This window comes from Brachycentrus maculatus, unplaced genomic scaffold (genome assembly GCF_059751285.1).
Source record: "Brachycentrus maculatus isolate JH-2025_06_01 unplaced genomic scaffold, ASM5975128v1 h1tg000199l, whole genome shotgun sequence".
Lineage (NCBI taxonomy): Eukaryota > Metazoa > Arthropoda > Insecta > Trichoptera > Brachycentridae > Brachycentrus > Brachycentrus maculatus.
This window is the reverse complement of record NW_028280950.1, coordinates 1,643,406-1,663,442: the sequence shown is the minus strand read 5'-3', so window position 1 is coordinate 1,663,442 and position 20,037 is coordinate 1,643,406. Positions and strand designations below refer to the sequence as shown.

The 20,037-nt window shown below is 33.3% G+C and overlaps 1 protein-coding gene and 1 long non-coding RNA gene across 3 annotated transcripts in view; both read right to left on the bottom strand.

The window, feature by feature from the left end:
* Nucleotides 1–1,791: 1,791 nt before the first annotated feature.
* LOC148307414 (uncharacterized) lies at nt 1,792–4,709 on the bottom strand. Its single transcript, XR_015837835.1, has 2 exons — nt 2,237–4,709; nt 1,792–2,184 (listed from the first exon to the last, which is right to left on the bottom strand). It is a non-coding gene; the product is annotated as an uncharacterized LOC148307414 (long non-coding RNA).
* A 1,835-nt stretch (nt 4,710–6,544) lies between these two features.
* Nucleotides 6,545–20,037, bottom strand: part of yki (Transcriptional coactivator yki) — a 77,696-nt gene continuing 64,203 nt past the window's right edge. The window contains exons 2-6 of one of the 2 annotated variants that reach the window (XM_088263348.1): nt 15,776–15,912; nt 14,166–14,300; nt 8,448–8,650; nt 7,364–7,585; nt 6,545–6,843 (exon numbers count right to left, since the gene is read on the bottom strand). In XM_088263348.1, coding sequence (XP_088119474.1) covers nt 6,757–6,843; nt 7,364–7,585; nt 8,448–8,650; nt 14,166–14,300; nt 15,776–15,912 — 784 coding nt within the window. In that variant the 3' untranslated portion in view covers nt 6,545–6,756. The remainder of the gene's footprint in view (nt 6,844–7,363; nt 7,586–8,447; nt 8,651–14,165; nt 14,301–15,775; nt 15,913–20,037) is intronic. The other variant, XM_088263349.1, reaches the window with a different exon arrangement.

Genomic DNA, 20,037 nt, shown 5'->3' with positions numbered 1-20,037 from the left:
TAAAGCTAAATTCTTTGAAAGCTTATAAACCTAAAAAGGTAATTCTATTCCCTGTCCTTTCCTTTTCTTCTTTTCCTATCACTGTCATCTCCTTTTCTCTTTATCCCATCCTTGTCTCATGTTCTTCCTTTATATAGACCTCTATTATGGATAGTTGTGAAGATCTATAATTGGTACTCATGATTTTATATTTTGTCCACCTCCGTAGCGCAGTGGTCAGCGCGTTTGGCTACCGTGCTGGAGGTCCCGGGTTCGATTCCCAGGAGGGTCAAAATAAATATGGCCGATTTTCACTCTCATATTTATTTAATATCACCCTGGACTGGTACAAGAAGCGTAGGGCTGATCACCTTGCCTTCATGTAATTTACGATCAAGATAACACTGCGTCACTACGATGCAGTGCCCTATGCACCATTGGGTGCGGATAAGGGGTTAGAAGAAGATTTTATATTTTGTATTCTGATGTATCATATATTTTAACTGTTGTTCTTCCTTCCAATAAAATAAAAATAAAAAATAAAAATAGGTAAATTTGTTATGGATTGTCAAATAAATGGTTGAATTGTTAAATATACATTTTCATTAATAGAAATCTCCATTTAGAATTTATATTCTCATCCAATTTCCTCTTTAAAATACTTAGTTACTCAGTATTTGCAGATTTATTATTTTCGCGTATTTACCAATGATATTATCCTTCTATATTGCTTCAGCGATGATAAATGAAAGGTGTGTGGGGATGGTTTGGGCATGTCAATTGAATGAGTGAAGAAAGGATAGTTAAATAAATTAATGAGGCGAATGTGGTTGGTAACTGACCAAGGAAAACTTGGCATGATCTAGTATTTCAAATATGTACTTGAAAGTGGTAAGGTCAGGAGTCGGAACAATCGCCAGGTATGTATGAAGAGATTCATGAATGTGGAACAGGTGAAGATTGTTTGCAAAGACAGATCGGTGTAGCATTCTATTATCTCTGCTTAACCCTGTAGAAAAGCGGTGTGATTGTTAGTTAGTTATATTTGTGTATACAATATTTTAATCAGCTGTCACGAAGCATTCCGTCCGCCATGAGCAATGTTTTTTATATGCTCAACAGCCATCGGAGTAAAAAAAACATGTTTTTACCTGTCACAGGTATTTAAAAACATTGCGTATTTGAAGTGAGTCAAAATTTAAAAACTCCACGCGTCACTTCCATACATAACAGTTGGTCCTAAAACTCCATTGTTTACTACTAGTTTTCCATCTGATGTTAGGCTTTTGTTGGCTTCTACTGATTTTAGTGCGCCATTCAGCGTGTTCCCAGTATTCGCTCTTCTTTCTGTATCTATATCAATCTTTCAATATATGTAGTTAGTTCAATTATGAGCAGAATTGTATATTGTACAATGTATAAAAAATCACTTAAACCATCCGATGACAGGTTAGCCCTGTAAATGCCCAGATGTTGACATCTGGTATTGCTATTAACAAAAATAGTCATACATAGTTCCGATTTATTTAATTTTATATATTAAATATTAAAATCAAACACTGATTTTTAGAGTCAACTAAATTATATTTTATTACGACTGTCACAAATTTTATTTTTATATGTTTTAAATAATAAAATAAAATTTAGTTGGCTCTAAAAATCAGTGTTTGATTTTAATATTTAATATTTAAATTAAAACGGAGTTCTACAAATTAAACGCCAAATCTATAAATAATTTCATTTTGACTATTTTTTAGCACACAGTTTTTTGCATTTGATAAAAAAAATGGGGAAAATTATAAGCAGAAAAAATTGTTATCAATGTTTTTATTAAATCCAGAAATTTGAGTAGGTATATTTACAAAAATTATATAAGTTTCCTTTAAACTTATTCGCATTAAAAATATTAACAGTAATACCTCGGCTAACAAATAATTTGGCTAGTGAACAGTTTTTTTCTCAATTCAGCCGCGCCAAGTAAGTTAGAATTTACTCAATCAACAACACACTAAGGCTGTGAATGCGTTCTAATATCCAGTACACTTATCCTACTCCCTGGGTTAAATACCGCAGAAAAGCTGCGATTAGATGAACAAATAATTGTTATTGAGAATCACATTTGTAAGGCGAGGTATTACCATATTATAAAAAGATAAACTAATTGTATTACAGTGGAACCTCAATATAACGAATTTCTCTATGTACCTTGCTTTTTAAAATCCCCTTTAACTGGCATAGCATTCGATAAAAAATATACCTCTTATGGTGGGGACTGACCGGAGCCTTTTCATCGTAACGTAACACGTTGCGATGCGAGCATTTGTATAGTCAGTACAGGGAGCCGAATGCTCCATCCATAGCCAGAGTGCTCGCCGTGAGCGACGTTACAACGAATTCCTCCCGTCAGTCCCCACCTTTACATAGTGAATAGAGCATGTACACAAACCTCGATGCCACTAACGGTATTATGTACGAATGTTCATGATATAAATGTTTTGCAAATTCTTCGTCAACTCTCCTCTTCAATCGTGTTTAGTTGGGTACATTGTACATGTTGTTGTGACCTAACGGAAGTTTGCTGCAATTGAATGTAATTATTTGATATTTCTATTATAATTTGTTACTGTAATATTTTTCATACCACACATATTAATAGTTTTAAAGAGGCTTTATTCCATAGAATTTGTTATTTAGTGGTTTTTAGGCATCCAAATCTTAATCAAAATCACCCTATATACCTTTTTTTCAAAACCTCATAAGATTTATTATATCAAGATTCCACTACATAAATCTCGTGTATTTTATTTTACAAAGACATTCTGTTTGAAAATTACCTTGGGTAAATCATACAAATGAAAATCAAATAAAATTCATTATAAATATCTATGTACTTGTATGCAACACCATTCCAGTTTCCAGTACTCATTTACGTTTGTAAAACCACTAAATGATATGTATATTTCACAAAATTTTAATCAAGTAGGCATAACATGTACAAATCGTAAATAATAATTGATGTTCCATTGTAGGTCATTTCATCAAATAAAAAATATTTATAAACTTCGCTCTCTTCGTCTATTGATATCGAGCATCTATAGCAACCCTTCCTAGCAAATTATCATAGTCAATATTTTTAATGTGTCCAAATCTTTGTTCCCAAATTCTGGGTTCCCCAGAATGAAATCTTGATTAAAAAAAAAAATCTTGCAGAAATTAGATAAGGAATAGCTCGGAATTCTGTGAAGAAAGATTTGCACCAAAAGATTGTGAATAAAGTATCTGGTCTAAATAATTGATAAAATTATACGCCAATTTTTATGTTCAAGCCAAACACTTTTGATCTATTTTTCTCAATGCAATGCAAATATGTAAATTATGATTATGGCGATTTGAAATTTATATATATTCGAAATTATTTGTGTTAATAGATTTTGTAAATTAAAATGTATTTTATCAATAAAATGAACTAACATGAAGATATTACCAAAAAAATTCAGTAGCATTCACAATGAATAAAATGATAATACATATAAGGATAAACTAGGCTACCAGTTGCACACAAATTTGAATTTAACATTTATTATATTAACTTTCTACTGATATTATAAAAAAATATTTGATGGATGGTACCTTCTTTATTGCCCGATATTAATACATATTTTCTAGTGCATAATTTATATCCACAAAGCATTTGGGCAAAGTTGCTATTATACTGGTAGCCTTGAATATTATATAGCAATCAATTTAGGTTTGACTAAGATGTTTAATTTTTTTCCATATTCTACTGAAAATAAATTTAGGCAAGCAATATATTTTTTAAACGTCCTTCTGTAACACACAATATACGTGTTACTTTATTACATCATTAAAATGTATAGATCACAAAATTTAAAGAATGAGACTAATATTTAATGTACGACATTGTAGCTTTGAATGTACCTCAGCATAAACAGAGGAACTGTTAAAGCATTTATACTTGCCAGAAAACATCAACTTAATATACTCATCTGTGTGCCACGAACCATCACTCTTTGCAGAGTTGAAGTGTGCACAGTTTTAATATCGAGTACAAAAAGAATTTCGCCATTATCTCAATAAATAAAACAAACAAAACAAAAATCAACCGGATTGACCAGACATTGTTTTATTACGAACCTTTATAATTGCTGTATGATTGATTCAACCTAAAAAATCACTTTCACATATACATTTATATCTGTTGTACAAAAGTAACCCTTGCTTTGTGAACCAGATAAGTGATAAAGTTATTTCATATAATTGACCTTTTATTACACAATTAAATGCAGTTACAATCAAACATTACGAAAGAAAATCAGTTTTTATAATATAACAAAATACTTGAGCTCACTTATCCGCTTTACTTAGTTCGGAATTTATACATTTGAAAAATCCTTTAGACCTAATACTCAATACTTCTGCGATATCATATTTTCTATTCAGTATAAAACATTACTGAATTAATTTTACTTATATTCGTAGTAAAGATTTCAAAATAGATTTATCTGCGCTTGTAAATATTAATATATGTACATGCTTTTAAAGTTAAATTTTGTAAAAAAACATTATTTCTATATAATAATATCTCGCAAGGCATTTGGTTTCCAATGGACGGCATTCATTATATACTTTATTATTGCTCTTATTTATCCTACAATCGATCACAATAGTGATATTTATAATTATTTTATACATAATAAAAATTTAGATATATGTACATACACAATTATATAATTTTAGATTGTAGTTTTAGCATATAGGGGTGGGAAAAGTAGTCTTATCAGTTGTAATGTTTTATATATTTTGTTACAAAATGCGTAAGGAGTTTATAAATATTATTGACACATTGCAAATATCATTAGTTTAACACATTTATAATATATACTTCAGTATAAGAAGAAATCTTTCATACAGTGATAAATGTAATCATATCTGAAAACTTGACAATTTGTTGTAAAGCCGAGTTATTGTAGAGAAATACAAATATACTACAAATGGTATATAAGTTTAATAAACTCAATCATTTAAGATGATAATATGATAAATATAATATGTAAATAATTAATTTTCAAGTAAATGATACCACATGTATATGTATATGTAAAAATACACTAAATACAAAAGTTACCTCTAAAATATAAATCCCGAATCAAAATAATTGATAATACAATCAGAACAATTTTTAAATAATATATATATGTATGTAAAATCTTATAAATGTATTTAGGTTAGATGTCAATAAATTATAGAAAAAATACAAATGGGGCAAAAAATATGTTCATTAATATTCCCAAAAATATCTTACAAAATTCAAAATCAAATTAAGCTCAAATGCACCCAAATTATATTTTGTTATTAACCATTTTGATAACAAACTTTTTAGGATACAAAAAAAAACTTTTAACTGACACAAATCATCTTGCTTGCAAACTTTTTTAAACAAATTAATTTAACTATTCACACCTAACGGCCATATTAACAATAATAATATCGCTAGTTAATGTACATTTCCGCCTATCTACAAGGTAAATTTATTCCAAAGGACACGCAAATACGTATATATTTTTACAGATGGAATATATCAGCTACTTCTTTAAATTTAAATATATTTTATACAAATTGAGCCCAGGGCCCAGGTGTGTGGGAATTTTATAGAGTATCAATAAGAGATACGGACCACATAAGGAATATTATATTTATCCAAAATGTAGATTGGCGGCAATACACACTTACTGACGATATATCAATTGACAAAATTAATTAAAAATGAATTACATATTATATAAATATTTCGTAAATTTTGTAACATAATCTGTATAACATAAATTTAAATTGAACAGAATGAAATTGAAAATCTTCACAAAATGGTTGTAATGATTTTTTTAAACGTTTACATGTAATCTTTGTCAGCATAAAAATTAAAATTAATAAAGTACAATTTTTATAGCTCAGAAATATTGATTTTTTGAATTTACCAATGAATGAAAGATATAAATGCGTATACATATGTAGCACAATAATATTTTACTTGCAATACATAAAAGAGATCTCCTCTATATTAAACCTGCAATATTACTTTTTTAATTAATTAATTTTTAAAAGATATAAATAATTATTAACCAATATATGAAATATAAAGAGAATGCTTAAAAATAATATGCCTTCACATGGTTTGAAAACTTTGCTGAAAGGGAGATGGTGTATTCGTATTTGTATGTAAAAGCTAACTAAATAATTTGTTTACATCTTATTGGTTAAAAAGTAAAGTAAAATATTCTAATTATTCAGTACATTAATTCTACATACATCTCAAATATTTTCAACATTTAAATGACTACAAAAACATTATATTTATTATAAACAGTGAAAAATATTCAGGCACAAACAGAAGGCACCAAATTTCATCATAATGTTTTTATCAATAAAATAAAAATATGCATCACATAAAATAGATGCCGTGTCAAATATTTCATAGAAAAAGAACACTAAGATCATATTATTGTCCTCAAAATATGCTCTTTTCTTTCAGCACCACGTTTAGAATCACTTTTTTCTCTGGAAAATAATGTAAGTTCTTAAAAATAGTAAATCTCATAATAGAATGCCCCGTATGAAGATTAAAAAGTCTCTTCCACGTTCCTAAATAGTCGTGTTTCAGGACCCGGGCCCCGTACCTGGTCACATCACTTGTGAGAGAACGGGCATATCAATTTGTATTGTTATTGCACACTGAGTATTTCACTACTTCGAGCACTAGCTTTACCAAGTTAATACGTTATCTTGGTTGTTTGTTGGATTTATAAGTAATTCCACATCATCCAAAATGTCTCTAGTAAATTCTGGCAGCTGAAAACAAAACATAAAATAAAATGTACCTAATGTATTTATAATAGAAAATATTAACATAGATAGAATAATATGATAGATCATCTCTTACAAAAGGGACTTGCAGACGTTTTAACTCAAAATTGCAGATTTTATGGTAACTTTTGAATGAAAAAAAATAACAACAATAAAAAATTTTAAGCGAATCATTACAGGCGACTTAAAGTTGGTGAAATATAAGAATATCAAACGCAAGCAATCACGGTCAAAGACTGGTGACCCTCTACAAACGACTTCAAATTCTGGAATGTCGGCAAACAAGGTTATGTTGAGTGTTTGGTGGGATTGGAAGGGAATTGTCCATTTGAAGCTGCTGAAACCTGGCGAAACCGTCAATTCAGTCCTATACTGTACACAGCTCGACTGTTGGAACAAAAATGTACCAAAAAACCTCATAGACTTTTTATTTGACCCAATAATAATAATAATAATAATAATAAATTTGGATAATTTATATAGCGCCATTTTCATAAAATAATACCTCAATGTCATTGGCATCCATGGTGATACCTCCACTCTCGCTAGCGCAGTCCATGCTGTCGTCAATATTGGCCAAGAAGTCCTCGGGAGTGTGGGGCATAGAGTAGGAGTGCGCGGGGCCCATGCCCAGCCCGCTGTCTCCCGACTCCGTGCGGGAGTGCTCCGATAGCCCGGGCATGAAAGGATCGTCCAACACTGGGTTGTGGCGTCCCACCAGCTCTTTCTGTAATGCCAACACACATCATTATACTCCGTACAGTACAAAAATAGAAATGTAACTGAAAATATGTTGTGAAATATATTAATGGAGGAGGGAATAATTGTAAATAATATTTATCCTTTTAGAATTCATATTCAGGAATAGGGTCATTAGCGGGACTTTGGAAGCTCCTTCTGATAAACTTTTAACCTTACCATACCTAGGATTGTGTTCAATAGCTTCAATTCTGAGAGTCACCCTGTGCTATACAATAACATGTCGAAAATATGACGCAGTGAAATCTCCCATTGGTTTAAAAGGAACCCATAAAAACTGTGAGAAAATAGCTCACAAATATGTAAACATATTTGTGAGCTAATGATATTGGACTAGAGGAAATTACAATACATGTATATCAGGGTTATAAAACTTAAAATGCTTCATTGAAATAATTCATATTTCACGGTTAATGATTAATTATAATAAGTTAAACAAAAATGCACAGGTGGAAATAAGAAAGGTGTAAACATTTACGTATAGATTGTCAAAAAATAAATGGATAGTATTTTGGCAACTGCAAAATTTTAATTGCCAAGTTGTTTTCCCGCTTTTATGCCCCTTGTAAAGAAAAATAAATCCATATTTGAGATTAGTACTGAGATTGAGGAAGTAATATTTTATAGTAATTTCTAATTGTTAACAATATTTTTCAAACACCGTACGATACGGTGTGTGAAAATGATGCGGAATGCATCGAAACACGTGTCACAGTAGATTTTAAGAAATAGTGGTATTTACTAAGAAAAACATTAATTAAAAATGGATAGATTTTACCACAAAGTGACTGCCGAATCAATTAATGAAATTGTTAACAATATTTATATACCTGGAGGCATAGTCGGCGCTGTTTGAGACGTTCTCGCTCCAAATGCAGGGTCTGGAGACGCAGCTTCTGGCTAGCCAGGAGCGAGGGCCCGAAGCCCCAGCTGCCTGCCCCACCGCCCCCGGTCGGCAGTGCTTCGCCTCCCCCACCACCTCCTCCGGTCGGCAGAGCTTCCCTCGCAGGCAGTGTACGCTGTAGATGCTGGGCTGCAAGATAAATAAGCAAGCTTACTACTCCATATTCCAGCAGTCAAATGTACACAGTTCAGTTCATGTTATTTCTCTGTAATATAGGTATATGTATCCACAAATTCAAAATCAATACAAAGACAAAGTAATAAGATATTAGTAACATTTTAATATATCATTTGCTCAGTTGGTATAAAACATGTAACTAACCGATAAATGATTTAATTGTATTGTATCATCAATAGACTTTGTTGGTATTCCAAATCCCGACCTATAGCCCCACGGTTGGAAAGGTTAAACAATACCAAAATAAAACAATCGATTTGGAAAGTAAAAATTAATTATTAAAATACATCTGCACCATATCACATCTATACAGTCCAAAAGGCTTACTGCTCACGCCAAGGGTTTACTTTTGCTCAAGCAAGGTGTTACCTCAGGGAAATATGCGAGATCGAAGATGTCATTAGGTGGGGAAGGCAACGAAGGAAATATGAGGGGAATGGAACCATCCAGACTCCCCCAAATCGTACTGTATGGCCAACCCCATGGCAGACCACCAAAGAGATGAATCGATCGCAGAAGGCTAATCCCTCTTAAAAACAGGCCCACACCAAGAAGAAGGAGGTGTTACCTATATTATCCTACATCCTTTTTTAAACCAAAGGTCCAACAAAGAAATTCAGACAGCTTATATTGTCCGAAATCTAGAAATATCTGCTTGCGTAAATTAATACTCCAAACCAAATTATGTCAATAAATGATCCTATCAACGATTCCAAAATTGAGCCATTTGCACATACCTGTGGTAACCCGCACTAGGTATCTTCGGTTTAAAGAACAAAGATTAATGACCAGTTTGTCAATACACGTATGTAATACTATCAGATGGAATGATGAAGGGGTAAAAGAAAAACATTGATTTATTATCATACAAGTATGTGTCATGGCTACAGGGAGGTTTCTCTATTAAACATTCAACTGTTAACCCCCTTTCGCCTTATTACTCATGGAGTTTTCCAATATGATTCATCGCTGCGGTACATTTGCAGGAATAAAAAAGGCTATGTATGCAGTAAGCTTTCTACAAACATTTGTTCGCAAATCTAAAAAGTTGCCATAGGCGATTCATCCGAAACAGGTGTAACAGTAATGCGAATAAATGTTGAGGTTATGTTGTTTCTCCGCGTTCAGCGCCGACACTTCATGAACGAGTGATGATTAACCTATGTCGCGTAGTTTCGATTGACGATTAATCAAAGGCGATTGCGCTGTACGCGCAGCAATTCCAAGTTGGTATCGTTTCGATGACGCGCGACTAAATGAAGGTTTTTTGGTGGTGAAAAGTCGTGGTGAACCAATAAAATTATTTAATATTTTGATTAAAACATGTCTCCTTTACGCTCCACGTATAGAATTTAAATTTAGTAACATTTAAAACATTCTACGTCGTAACTGAAAGTTACGGCGTCATTAATTCTAAAGGTCTGACGAGACGCGTTGGTAGAAAAATTTATTTAGTGTATAACATACAAGATCAGTAAAGACCTAAACGGACTTTTGTTGTTAATATTATGCAGTAGATACTTATATTTATATTATAAATCAATATAAAATTATTTGAATCAACTAAGAATACGCTTCTTTCGCCAGACTCCCAAGTGTATGAGGTCACGTGTGGGTCACATTAATTATTGAGTTGCGGAATAAGCGAGTAGCAAAAAGTTGGTTGGTTTTTTGTTTTATATTTCATTAATAATCGGATAATCGGGAATATATATTCTATTGTTTATTTAGTACTAACAAAACAATCGTATTTTTTTTTATGAATAGACGAAATAAGTAATTTGTTATGAAAGTTAGATGTGTAATTACGAAAACAGGAAGAAGAAACGTAAACCGAAAAAAGCATTAAAATAAATGTACATTGCAAAATGATAAATACGCAGGGAATTAATAAAATGTAAAAAACACAGTTAAAAATGGATAAAACCCAAAAAAGACGATCTACGACGTAAAAACCTCTGGGTGGGCACATCTCAAATACAGTAAAATCTTTATTTGCAGATAGGTACCTAGGCCTACCTACAAATACAGCGAATGTATATTTGATATTTGAAGGTAGGTACCTATACCTATATAGACCTACCCACAAATATAGCAAATGTATATTTGATATTTGAAGGTAGGTACCTAGACCTACCCACAAATACAGCCAAATTTATATTTGCAGGCAGGTACCTACACAACCCGAATCAATCGACAACTCATTAATAGACAAGTTTGAAGAACTTGGTGCTGCGTTCTGTATCCATGTTCCCAGTTGAATTCGGTAGGAGTTAAAAATATAGCGAAATATTTGTGGAGGTCTTCACAAAAAAGTTACATTTCCAATATTGCACAAAAAATCCTTTAAAAGCGAATCTGTTCTGTTTACTGTATTCTATCGAAATCGAAAACGTAACCAATCCTGTGTTAAACCTATATGAAATCATTAAATCGCACCAAAACGTAACAATTTTACAAGCTAGAATTCCTGATTACTTAAAATCATTTATAATGGAAATGTAACGTTTTGGTGAGGACCTCCACTTTTATATTTATATCGTAAAAACTTCCAGTATTCTCGAAAAGCATACACAAAGTAAGAGTGGGGTCAAGTGGCGCGAGTTCACACGGCAGGGACTGAGGGCGGCCGTGGGAACACGCCGCGCGGCCGCCTCACTCGGTGGCTGCGCGGGCCAAGAGCTGGATACCATGCTGAAAAATAATTTTGGCAACTTTGTACGCAATCGTTGCCATGTCAGTCCTACTAATCAACACTTGTGACATAACGACGCCATTTTATTGTTTCCATTTTTTTATTGTATATTGTTTATGTACACGGCTTGTACATCTTTCTTTGCATTATTGAATGATAGGTAATTTTCGGCAGCCTAATGTACTTATTCAAAAACAATACATTCATGAATTACATGAAACTATAGTAACTTTAAACATAAAGAGTAAATCCATTCACGAGTAGGCATAGCCTATGAAACTTAAAAAGTTGAAGCCTGAGTAGGGTCATGATAAGCGGTGTTGCATAAGTCGTAGCTAGATTTCAGAGTCACTTGGACGTTAGATAATTTTAAAAAAGGATGGCACCGTGTATATTTCAGGCCTTTCAGTGTTACTATCAAATCATTTTTAATCATTTTATCTACCGGGGTACTTCTAGAAAATTTGGCGGTGGATTTACAAACTTGTACTTATTTAGATTAGAAGTGACAGGAATATTGAAAACATTCAAATTCAAATTCACAGTTAAATCAGGATACAATTTTGTTTCACATTTTCAATAAATTTCGCAACAAAGTTTTAAAAAATTGCTTTGCAAGAGAAGGTCTGTCAGAAAGCCTAAATGCTTCTGTATCAGATCTGAGAGTGCGGTGGGACAGCTTTCAAGTTTCATCTTCCAACAGAATATTTTTCTTAAGGGTGTACTCTCAAATATACCATTCAGTACGCAACCGACTGAATGGTATATTTGAGAGTACTTTCTTAAGAAAAATGTCCTGTCGGTAGATGAAACCATTAAAATAATTTGATAGTTACACTTTTGAATATTGAAAGCATTAACTTTGTGGATCATATTGATATATTATTTTGAGAAATAAAAAAAACTGTGTTTTGATCCACTCGCATTTTTATTAACCAACTAGTTTCGGCAACAACCTGTTGCCATCTTCAGGGTTTAATTTATGACTAGTTGGTTAGTAAAAATGTGAGTGGATCAAAACACAAAGTCTTTTTATTTCTCAAAATAATATATGATAGTTACACACCTATCACGATACCATCTAGGTACTGTTTTTGAACAAAACCGTTTTTCTATCATTCAATAATACGAAGAATGTTATATGGACGAGCCGTGTAGTATGGCTGTCCAAACTTAAAACACAGTAAGGGACATTTTTTGTAGTACGTTTTTTGCATTTTTGGACTAGGTAGAATCTACTTAGTCCAAAAATGCAAAAAAATGTACTACGAAAAACATGTCCCTTACTGTGTTTTGAGTTTGAACAGTCGAGTATCGCGTACATCAGCCTCTCTGCAGTTATGAATGAGAGGGCCGCCGAGCGCAGAGTGAAGAGAGAAGCACACGCTGGGCATAATAACCGTATAGAAATAATTAACGGTAATCTGCCATGTCCGCGCCGCTGTCGCAGGTGAATTTCAATTTGACACAAGCAGACGTGTAATGAGCGGGTGAATGAACCCGGCGGCCGGCGTAGCGACTCCAGCGCCTCCAGCGCCTCGGACGAATCTCCACAACCGCAGGAAACTGCCTCTGCATTCACTCTTCGCCGAGATAAGGACACGCGCGGAGAACTCGGCGCGAATCTGTCTGATCTCATTGTCAATACGAACAATGGCGAATCAGAGCTTGGAGATTGGATGAAGAGGTTTTTTAATAAGCGAAAAGCCTCTTGAAACTTGTAAGTATGGTATGTTTTATTCATATCGATAAATATAGCGATTGTTAAAAGAAATTAAACACTTGTATAATACCACTTACTGAGTTTTATTTCATTACACACAACTAGTTTCGAAAACTAGAGCTGTTTTCACCTACAGGTGAATAGTAAAATAGTTTTACTATTCACCTGTAGCGTTAATATATGACACAGACTTGTACCCCTCTTCCGTTTCAACACAGAAATACCATACATCGCTCACTTCTTTCAACAACGTCATATATCAAAAATCGCCAATTTTCAGTTGTGCATGTTTTCGGAAAGCCCAGAAAATGTACTATATCCCAGCAAAAGTAGCATATTTTTAACTTAATATTTACACGCTACAGGGCAGAAGTATTGTTTTTGTATTTTGAAGAAAATGTATTGTTTAATTATTTTTTAAATATACTAAATATTTACCAAATGGAGAAAAAACCTTCAGGTTTTAACTAAAAAGATCTGTTGCACAGTAAAAAGTTCAATAAGTGGCTTTATATTTATTTTTAATACATTTTATTATACTCTTAAACTTTAAAAACGATCTCCTGAAAAATCAAGTTTTTTGATATATGACGTTGTTGAAAGGAGTGAGCGACATGTAAAAATGGTTTACAACGAAATATACTTTTAATTTGAATTTCAATGGTGTGGAAGACGAAATCGATAAGTAAAATATCCAACATTAAATAAAATATACATAAATACATATAAAAAAATCTTTCTCTTCACAAACAATTGATCTGTTTGATGAAAAGAAAGCCATGAAAAATTTTAATATGGCATAAAGTAAAGAAGTGTATACTACGTACCCATGAATTACGAACAAAAATATCTCAACTGGGAAGGATAAAATAAATACATCTAAATGTCACATGTTATCCAACATGTAGACAGACGTAAACTAGCTAAAGAAGAAAGGAAGAAACACTCACTTACGCTGAAAGCACGAGCAGGTGGCGTCTACGGTCAGGTAAGGGAACGTACGAGATCGTAGCACGCCACTACCGGAGAAAGAAAGAAAGTGCACTCACGTATCCTAGGATCGAACCACGTGGTGATGCGCTCGGTGTGGTTGATGAAGTAGATCTCCCCTTCCGGATTGGTGCCCTGTTCCCAGCCCTCGGGCAGCGGGCCGTGAGGATCCCCCGCGTCACTATTCTTGCTCGCTGCGAATATACCAACATACTTCTAAGTCAAATCAGATAAATACTAACGGACCAACTAAAACAAAAATATCAATCGAATGGAAGCCTAAATATGAAACTTAAGGAAAAAAACCCTCTAGAATCCGAAACCTACGCAAATAATGCTACTACTCACTTCTACAAAATAAACGCCATTTCAGTCAATGAAAGCATACTTTCAACTTCAAGGGTCTAACTGAGAATTGGAAACTCGAAGATAACCGTCAATTTGATATTAATGTGTCACTGTAATTTTCCTAATAGTACAGGGTAAAACTAAGTCGGTAGTTGAATTAAGATGACCGAACTGACGCAGGACTGGTTCCAGGCATTGTTCCACGATGATCGACAGCAAAGGAAGGTAAGATAATAGAATGAAGGCAGAAGGGGACCACTCGGCCTCGGTAGTATACACTTAAATTCAATATTCATATCAAGTATTAGCTTTAGGTATGTTAGATCCATGGGAGATATATGTACATCACTGGTCTACTTGTAGTTGCATTCATATAAGATAATACGTAAGAGGTAGACATGAATTACGTAATATTCATTTGTAGATTCATAACAAGACCGTGTATCATCATTATATTCTAATGCAACTACAAGAGTGTAAGAATTATTACCGCATCTCCACTTTTTACTACAAATCATGAAAAAATTAAGAATATCATGCCAATACTAAAAAAAGATATCGCTCCATCCCAACTCATCATCTTTGTAGACTGTTGGGGACTGGTCTCCTCGTCCTCAGGTTGTAGGTCCTTCCTGTTAACTTTTCGGACACCTTTCCTTGGACGAACTTATTTCCTCTGCTTCACTTTGCTTGCCCCTGAATCCTGAATCCTGAATCCCGCAACCTGGCCCTCACACATTGTCAATTTCAGGATCACCGAAAGAAGTATCACCCTAGCTGGCTATTATGGTTGTATGAATTTTAAATTTATACATCTTTGAAACTAGTTGTGTTTTACTATAAAATGAACTAACTTGAAGATATTATCGAAATAATTCAATAGCATTCACAATGAGCACCGTAGTAATCCTTAGGATATATATCAAACATATTCAAAGGATTACTATGTAACATTGAATCTTTAAATCCATTGACCTTGACATGATATTATTTTATTTAGTTCTAGTCTAAAAGTGACCAATTTTCTTGAGTAGACAACACATTGTATTGTAGACAATGTATTGTATTTAAATAAATATAAAACATTTTTCGTTTACGCAAGTATATTTTACGTTTTAAAACAAAACATACACTAAACTACGTACTCGGTCATACGGCTCTTGAAATATCAGTGTAACTACTGTATGTACATATTTTTCTTGTTCTTCCATTACTAGCTGAACAAACGAGTTAATATAGCGAACACAAACATGACTAAACAAATAACAAAACGTAATTACTTGATAACCGAGTCGATATTGTAAAGATTATGATTTCTCACCTGCAGTAGCCGGCTGAGGAGTTTGTGGGGTCTGTGGAGTTTGTGTGGCCTGTGGAACGGGAACGACCCGGGCACCTAGGAGTTCAGCTCGAAGGGTCTTCCGAGGGTCTTCCCAAGTCGTGGTGCATGAATTGTGACTGAAACAAATATAAATAACAAGTTAATACATCAAATATGTTACTTTTTCTTGCAGAGCTACTGATCACGCAACAAAATACTCAATAACTTATGCTGCCCGTGTGATGGCACTACTGCTAAGTCTGTGGAACACGTATTGAGATCTTTCCCAATGTTTGAGCGAAACAGGTGGATTCTCCGACTGGAGTGTGATGCTCACAACATCGACTCCCTGAACCCGCAGGAGATGCTAAGATGCTAAGTCGTCAGCTAAAGTGTAGCGGAGTGGAGCCGGTGAACGCTGCTCTCCCTCTTTTTTTTCCCACATAATGCATACTGGAAGCACTATAGAAAAGTGTAAGAATCCCTTACTCGTAGCATGACCTTGCATATATAAGCAGGGTGCAAAAAATGAAAGAGAAAAAAAAACCTATGCGTTTCACAAAACGTCTCATCACAAACTATTGCTTGTTAGGACTGGAATGGGGGTATTTGATTCTAAAATAGCAAAGAAACGTAAGGTTAACGCATTCAAATCACATTAGAAATATATTCCGAGGACGACCCGTTCTAAATGTTCTAAAAATGATGCGTGAATTCTTTTGATATCTAAATTGCACTCCCCATAGTTTACTCTTATGTTCTACGACTACAATACAAGTGAACGAATTTTAGTAAAATCAAACTTATCACAACATTTTTATGATATATATAGAGTTTGTCACGAGGGTTCATCAGGCTATTATTGGTTATTCAGCCATCGCTCATGGCAAAAAAATAAGACAACTGAAAAGTCTAGATCTTTATTTCACCATATAGATTAAGAGACACGTTGATTTAAACAGTTATGTTATGTTTTCTATTTAACAACTTTTGATTATTTTGAGAATTCTTCTTCTCCGTCTTATTCCTCATTGCTAAGGGTTGTGACCCTTGCAGAAGCAATGACTCTTCTCCAGTTATCCCTTGACTGCGCTGCACGTAGCGCTCCAACTACTGAGGTGCCTGCTGCTGCCTTAATTTGATCGGTCCATCGTGTGGGGATCTTCCTCTTCCTCTCTTTCCCTCCAAGCTACCGATCACAACTAGTCGTTTCAGGCTATCCTCGTTGCCACGCGCAACGTGTCCAAAGAACTGGAGAATCCGTCGGGTACAGGTATTGGGAATTTGAGAATTCAACCTGTATAATTTGAGATATTAAAAAAAAATCATCTCAGGTCTCCCTGACGTCAACTATTAGAGTAATCTTGAGAGTAATCGTCCTTGTCTTGGGCAGCTCTAAACAGCGCCTCGACGGTCCTGATACTCGTCCAATCTCGTATATAGTATTCCGGAGCCAGGAAATCTGTTTTCTGCCCACACCTCGTCGACCCTCTATTTTGCTAATTATTAATGTCCAATTGTTTGCAAAGACTGCCGTTTTTATTGTCGATGCAAGTTCCACTCACCAAGAATCGATAGAATTTATTATTCTAATAAAAAGATCACGACTGCTAGTTCAGTTTGCTGGTATGTCAACATACAACAAGCCTGGAAGTATTCGGATCTGATGGGATTGAATGAGAGGAGATATTGATGAGCTGAATGGCAGCAGGGAGCGCCGGGAGGGCGGGGGAGGCAGGGGAGGGCGGGGCGCCCTGGACGGGAGCCAAGCGCCTCTTATTTCTGTTGCGGCGCCGCCCAGCGCAGCGCCGGGCGGGGAACAGAGAAGCGGACATTACTCAGCCGAGCTCCGAGTACCTAAACGCAATAGATTACTCTTGTCTCCCGAGACACTGAAAACTCGAGAGAAAACCAATACCAACGTAATGTCTCTTCAAACGAGATGAAAATACTGTAGGTAGTAAGTAGATGGCGCCGTGGCGTAGTTGGGTAGACGTTCGACTGCGAAACTGGCGTCGCGGGTTCGATTCCCACAAATTGCAAAATGAATTCAAGAAAGATTTATTTTCAATTGGTCTGGGCGTTTATGATTTAATTCAATCCAATTCAATTTTATTCAACAAACAAAATATATATATATATATATATATATATATATATATATATATATATATATATATATATATATATATGTAATAAAATACCTAGGTACCTACCTATACATTTTATTAAGTACTTACAAAAAGTACCTACATAAAACAGTTCTACCACCAGATGCCGCATGCGTCGCTCAGAATTAAACAAAAGACTTCCGATAATATTGTTAACTGTCAGAATCAGATAGATAGATAGATAGATAGATATAAAAATTATTATAAAGATAAATTAAGAATAAACTTTAATTATAAACTTTAATTACAAAGCAACACATTGTTTATTTTATTATTATACACCCACTTTACATATTATTTACACTTAATTTTCAAAAGGAAAATATTACCACGTTATAAAACGACAATTTTGTTAATTGGAAATGGATTATGAAACATTAGATGTATTAAAACAATTACTACAATATGTTCGGAGTGAGAGAGAAAAATTAGAAGATGATCAAAGAAAACGATTAGAAGATAATCAAAGAAGACGTGGAAATTTAAGAACTAGTGATAAAATTAAAAATAAAAATCATGTGAAAAAAATTTCTACAAAATATAAAATAAAATATACTCCAGAAAAGAAGAATTTCGAAGCAGATTGTATGAGCAGGAATCCAGTATTAGAATCGAAGGAAAATGCAAATGAACAATTAAAAGTTGTAAATTTGGTTAAATTAGAAGATATTTTAAAAGATCAGAATAAAAATGAAGACATACAAATAACACAGAAACAGTGCTTGAAAAATGAAAATAAAAATAAAGTAGAAAAAACTTCTACGAAAGATAAAACAAAATATACTCCAGGAAAGAAGAATTTAGAAGTAGATTGTCTAAGCAGGAATCCAGTATTAAAATCGAATGAAAATGCAGATGGACAATTAAAAGTTGTAAATTTGGTTAAATTAGAAGATATTTTAAAAGATCAGAATAAAAATGAAGACATACAAATAACACAGAAACAGTGCTTGAAAAATGAAAATAAAAATAAAGTAGAAAAAACTTCTACGAAAGATGAAATAAAATATACTCCAGGAAAGAAAAATTTAGAAGTAGATTGTCTAAGCCGGAACCCAGTTTTAGAATCGAATAAAAATGCAGATGAACAATTAAAAGTTGTACATTTGGTTATATTAGAAGATACTTTAAGAGATCTGAATAAAAATGAAGGAATTCAAAAGAAAAAAAAATGGATTGAGAAAAACTGTGTCTACTTTAAAAGGGTCAAGAAGAAAAAAAAATACAAAAAAAAGAAAGAAAAAAAAGAACGGAAAAAAAAGAAAAAAAAAAGAAAGAAAGAAAAAAAAAACAAGAAAGAAAAAAAGAAAGAAAAAAAAGAAGGAAAAAAGATAGGAGGAAAAAATAAAAATAAAAACGTTATCATATCACTAAACTTATACCAGTCCCTTCACTACAAGAAGATGATCCGGAGGACGAGTGAAAATTTTACTATGAATTTTCATCCCCAAGGGGGGAGATGTAATAAAATACCTAGGTACCTACCTATACATTTTATTAAGTACTTACAAAAAGTACCTACATAAAACAGTTCTACCACCAGATGCCGCATGCGTCGCTCAGAATTAAACAAAAGACTTCCGATAATATTGTTAACTGTCAGAATCAGATAGATAGATAGATAGATAGATATAAAAATTATTATAAAGATAAATTAAGAATAAACTTTAATTATAAACTTTAATTACAAAGCAACACATTGTTTATTTTATTATTATACACCCACTTTACATATTATTTACACTTAATTTTCAAAAGGAAAATATTACCACGTTATATATATATATATATATATATATATATATATATATATATATATATATATATATATATATATATATATATATATATATATATTTATATACACATAGCAAACAATATTCAAGGCGTGTATATTAAAAGTAAGCAAGAAGGCTTAAAGGTGTAGAAGAATCCCGCTTCGGAAAACTCCTTCGGACACATGGAACAGATCAATATCCAATGTGATAATGTTCAACATAGCGGTAGCTCTTCCTACAGGTAAAACCATTGGCAGGTTGGTCCTGTATATAGGAATGTGAAACAATCTATGACGACGCTGTCTAATTTATT